Source organism: Musca vetustissima, unplaced genomic scaffold, assembly GCF_032173495.1.
Source record: "Musca vetustissima isolate MV318-11 ecotype Yass unplaced genomic scaffold, APGP_CSIRO_Mvet_v1 utg15419, whole genome shotgun sequence".
Classification (NCBI taxonomy): Eukaryota; Metazoa; Arthropoda; class Insecta; order Diptera; family Muscidae; genus Musca; species Musca vetustissima.
In genome coordinates, this window is record NW_026877864.1 from 117,005 (window position 1) to 122,944 (window position 5,940).

Genomic DNA, 5,940 nt, shown 5'->3' on the forward strand with positions numbered 1-5,940 from the left:
AGCAGAAACGTGCAGTAAAAAAACCTCTGTGATAAATTTAATTTCAAACGGAAGTTCTAACGATTCAATGCATTGTGGGGAGTGATTGTTTCTTGGCTGCAAACGTTCCAAAAAAACCTTATTCCGACGCGGCAACTGGTGGTTGCGACAGAAAAAAGAATCATCTAATAGAGTTCTATGAAAAGCGCGCCCAAGAAGGTGTTCGTTTCGTTACGTTTGCTTTTTTGCCTCAAAGTCTCTGCATTAAGGAGTAACCTCCTAATACATTAGAAACACGCAAACATTTAAATTAAAGGAACAAAAAAATGTCCGTTTATGCATGGGTAAGCTAGAAAAACAACAACAATTTAAGTACAACAACAGCATTTGTACTTTTGCTGCTGTTGACAAATTCAATTGATAAACAATGGCCAAAACGAGGGGTAGGTTATACAGTTTACCTTGATGGCTTATGTCCGGACGGGGATTGTTTTAAAATTGGTAAAGTTAGGAGCAGTATTTGTACAACTTACATTACATGGTGGTACAGACTATTATGTCTATCTGCTTATGTTTGCAACATTAAAAATGAAGCAAGATAGCCCCATAGATACTTTTATGAATATACCAATAATCTGGGTCGATGTGTGAATGTCCGTCCTTCTGTAAACAAAATGCGGATCGTATTCATTATCAAATTTAAAGAAAATTTTTGGTCCAAGAACGAACCTTTTCGACATTAATGGCAATCGGATAAGGTTTAGATTGCTTCCATATATACTATGTTTACTTTTATAGAAACACAAATTTTTCAATGACTGAATTTCTATATAGTAGTAAAACAGATGAGCTCTAAAATTTTAGTTATTTTTAACGTTATAATTACTATGTTTTGGTTTCTACTCCTATTTCGATTCTTAAACGGCATTTACATTAGAACTTTATGAGGATTTATTTGACAAATAGGCAATGGAATTGACAATAGAAACGCACTGGGTTAACGAAATCCGGTTAAATGTAGACGTATTATTATAGATAATTTTTAAATGGATTTTATCAAAATAACATGTGTCTGGTTTTAAATTTTGACTTACTGTCAAAAAATATAAAAATGGCTAGACACAAATACAGTACTCCGATAAAACAGCTAATTGCCAGTGGTTGTGGAAAAAGTTATCACAAAAAATGATTTGGTAGAAATATTCTATGAATAAATCAGTAATTTCACGACTATATCAGTAGTGATAGTTCAGGACGGAGGAAACCGAACATTAGTTCGTACTGATCAACAAATTGTCATAGTAGTAAAAAATCCCCATTTTAAAGTTCTACGGAATTGGTGTGAGGGTTATCGTTGGATAGAAGAGGAGAGCATGGACGAGCCATTGTAGCAATTCTACATGCCCGAATTGGCTTTCTCAAAAGCTCATATTCATTGGAAATCGACTCAGTGGATAAATAAACAAACACCGAAATATATCAAAATGGCCAAACAATTATCAGATCTTTACACTATGGAAAAATCTGTGGAGTATCATATATAGCAAAAACAAAACATATTCAGAAGCAAACAACCATAACCTTTTCCCAAAGGTTCAGGATGCAAGGAATAGTATAACCAAGCATCAAATTGATTCAATTCCTCGTAAGTGAGCTGCAGTAATAAAACATAATGGTTACGCTGTCGACTACTAGCTAAATTTACTTATTTAATAGAAAAAAAGAAAAACGTTGCATTAGTTTCGTGCAAATCGAAAGGTATATAGGATAGGGACTTTGGTACACCATTTACATATATATAGAAGCAAACGGAATGAAATAGACCCATTTCTTAAACGTATGGTGAATGGAGATTTGAAGTGGATTACATACATTATCTCTTTGAGAAAATAATCATGTGAAGCATCTCATACGGTGGCCAAACCATGACTAACGTCCAGGAAGTTTCTGCTATGCATTTGGTGGGTCAGGAAGGGGATTATTTATTATGAGTTGCTACCAAATGGCCAAACGCTGATCTATACTGTCAACAACTGGACCGATTGAAGATAGCAATAGACCAGAAACAGTCAGAATTGGCCAATAGGAGAGGTGTCGTGTTCCTCCAGGACAATGCTAGGCCACACATATCTACAGTTACTCGCCAGAAACTTCGGGAGCTTGGTTGGGAAGTTTTAATGCGTCCGCCATACAATCCGGATTTAGCACCAAGCGACTATCATCTTTTTCTTGTATTGCAAAATTTCTTTAATGATAAAAAATTGGTATCTAGGGAGGATTGTGAAAATCCTCCTCCTAGAGTTTTTTTTTTTTTTGCAAATAGAGAGCAAGTCTACTATGAGAGAAGCATAGCAGGTTTTCTATGAAATAGGCAACAAATCCGTATATGTTAGGTCCAAATCAGACATTCCGAAGCATGTTAAATAAAAGTCCTATAGTTCATATAAAAATAATGGATTTCTTTTTCCCCAAAAATGTACGATTGTCTAGGTGTACCAATTTGACAATAACAATAAACAAACACCGAAATATATCAAAATGGCCAAACAATTATCAGATCTTTACACTATGGAAAAATCTGTGGAGTATCATATATAGCAAAAACAAAACATATTCAGAAGCAAACAAACATAACCTTTTCCCAAAGGTTCAGGATGCAAGGAATAGTATAACCAAGCATCAAATTGATTCAATTCCTCGTAAGTGAGCTGCAGTAATAAAACATAATGGTTACGCTGTCGACTACTAGCTAAATTTACTTATTTAATAGAAAAAAGAAAAACGTTGCATTAGTTTCGTGCAAATCGAAAGGTATATAGGATAGGGACTTTGGTACACCATTTACATATATATATATATATATATATATATAGAAGCTATATTCTGAACTTATTTCCACAAAACTATTCGCACATCATTCTACACTTCATTCAGTTCGCTGTGCCAAATTTCCTGCAAATCAAAAGGTACATATGGACTTTGGTACACCCTTTACATTAAATCGGAAGATAATATATATGGGAGCTATATCTAAATCTGAACCGATTTTTAAGAAACTTACCACACATAATTCTAGGATCAATTCAATACGCCAAATTTCGTGCATATAGAATAAACTGTGCTAAATTCTATCCAATTCGAATCATAACTGCCACCTGTACTTTGCTCACAAAAATACATGGACGGACATGTATAAATCGACTCAGAAAGTGATTCTATGCGTATTCTCAAATGGGATATGTCTATCTCGTTTCCTTTTGCCTGTTACAAACATATGCACATAGACATAATACCCTGCACCACAGTGTGGTGAAGTGTATAATAATTTTTTGTAGGTCGATTTGATGCCCATTGAGAATAGAAACTAGTGAGCGGAGCAGTATAGTCGGACGGGTACGACCACGCGATACCCTACACAACTACTCTAACTTTCTGCGGAGTTTTATTCCGATCCTTGGCAATATTTTGCGATATTTGCACCCTCTTGACCAACTTGTGATCAACAAATATTATTCATATTCAGTAAAACCCTTCTAATTACAAGATTCCTTTTACCGTGTATTGTAAAGGGAATCGAAAAACCCACGATGTGTGGACCATAATTGCGGCATCTGGAGCGACCAGAAAATCAGACAAAAATAAAGTTTTTGGTCCATTTGATCCCCTAAATATTAACCGATCTTTACAAAAAATAATAGGGGTCTTCATTGGTCAGAATCCATCCTACATGAAAATTTCGTGAAGATTGGTCCATAACTGATGCCTGTATCGTGTTTACAAGTTATAATAGACAGACGGACGGACACACCTGCCTAGATAGACTCAGCTAGTCGAGATATGACGATCGGTATACATAAAGGTAGGTCTAGGACCAATATTTTGCGGCGTTACAAACTCTTGGGCTGCACAAAGCTATAATACCCTGACAATATAGTTGTGTAGGGTATAAATACTAAATTCTCGTACCATTGGTTAAGGAGATACTGATATATGGGGGCAATCCTCATTTTTCCGTTCTGTTCATAAACCATTGTAAATTTATATATGATTCTCAGCAACTACATTATGCCATACCTATTATACACATCCCTCTTTCCAGTCATTATTGTTTTGGTTTCCATTGCAACTACTAATGTGTGCAGCTAACATTTTACAGTATTTGCAATGTAAATTAATTTCTTTAGTAGTAAAAACGCATAAACTTTACACTCATTCTTGGCATGCAACTAGACTGAAGGAAGACTTGCTGCATTAGCCGGCGTCCTGTCCTGCTTGCCTGCATGCCTGCCAGCCAGCCAACATTAAGGACAATCGACGAACTTAATAAATGAACTAATCTCAATTACTTTATGACTTCCCTTTTGGATTACCATTTCATTTAAATATCGTTTTCATTTTGCAGGGAGCCAATTCGCATGGCCAACTTGGCCTTGGTCATGAATCGGAAATGTGCACAACACCACAATTATTGAGGAAATACTCATTCACACCGTCCAGTGTACGATCCATACAAGGTGGCGGCGGTCATGTGCTAGTTTTAGATGCCTGTGGTCAAGTTCATGCTTGTGGCTGGAATAATCGAGGTCAGCTGGGTTTGGATTTGATGCGAGATTGTGTCAGTGAATTTAAGACAATACCGGGAAAGTTTTTTGATGTAAGCAGTTTAATCGGGAAATAAAATAATTGAAATTTGTTAATAAATAAATTCCATTTCTAGGATGTCGCTGTCGATGTTATAGCATGTGGTTGGGATATATCTGGATGTATAACTATGTCGCGTAAACTATATGTTTGGGGTTCCAATGCCTTCCAGCAGTTGGGTATTTGTCAACGTGGTTTCACTTCGATACGTAAACCATTTCACATGCAATTACCTCGTAATGATATTCCTGTGCGTGTAACCTTTGGTATGCGCCACACCGCTGTACTTACAGATGATTCTAAAATTTACGTTTATGGACGTTTGCGAGCTGCTGATAGTTGCCCCGAAGAATTAAATATTATAAAAATTAGTCAAAGTGCCATGGTGGTAAAACTTCTACCACGACTAAGTTCCGAGCTAAGAATTCAAAATATTTCGAGTGGTCAGAATCATTTAATGATGCATTTGGCACCGGCCGAAGATCAACCGGAAAATAATGCACCATCCCGTAGAGTTCTAATATTGGGTGATAATAAATTTGGTCAGGCAAACGCCTTTCAGTTTGATGAGGAAATTACACAAATCGCCACTGGGTGGACTCATAATGCGGTCATGTTAAAGGATCTGCGTATTATGATGTGGGGTCGTAATTGTTATGGCCAATTAGGTTTGGGTTCCTACACCGAAAATCATCCGACACCAATGGAACTGAAGTTGTCACATGCTATATTACCGAAGGAAATCCATTTGGGATCTGAGCATGGTTTAATAATGACCAAAGAGGGTGATGTTCTTACATGGGGTTGGAATGAACATGGTAATTGTGGCAATGATTCGACGCATAATCTGTAAGTTCAGATTGGTTTTATTTTGTATATTTTTGTATTTATTAATTTATTTGATTCATTGCATTATTTTTCAGCTCCAAACCAAGTATGGTTGATTTGCCTACCTCTTGTAAAACCGTTGGAACTGGTGCTGGATTTTGTATGGTTATATGTGATAGAACTAATTAAATTGTTGTAATTTGTTGTTGTTTTGGATTATCACAAAGAAAAGTTGTATATGTTGTAGTTATTGTATTAAGCTTTAAGTAAACATATTTACTTTTTATATAGCTTTGTATGTTTTTAAGTAATTTTTATGCACAATAAATTGACAAAAAAAATTATCAAACAATGTAACAAGACACATTTTAGTGCAGTACGGTTTAAGTTAAATTCACGAGTCATTGAGGTCTAAAGATTCGAAGGGCTACTTTAATTAGTAGACTAACAGTCCGCATGTAGGGGATATAATCTATCACTTTATTGCTGGAT

General features: G+C 35.8%; 1 protein-coding gene across 1 annotated transcript; it reads left to right on the forward strand.

Moving 5' to 3' along the window:
• Positions 1–215: 215 nt before the first annotated feature.
• Positions 216–5,663, forward strand: LOC133322547 (secretion-regulating guanine nucleotide exchange factor-like). The gene is made up of 4 exons (XM_061531533.1): positions 216–323; positions 4,382–4,633; positions 4,697–5,469; positions 5,544–5,663. Exons 1-4 carry the CDS (start codon positions 306–308, stop codon positions 5,635–5,637), a joined length of 1,137 nt encoding a protein of 378 aa, XP_061387517.1. The 5' UTR covers positions 216–305; the 3' UTR covers positions 5,638–5,663.
• Positions 5,664–5,940: the final 277 nt, after the last annotated feature.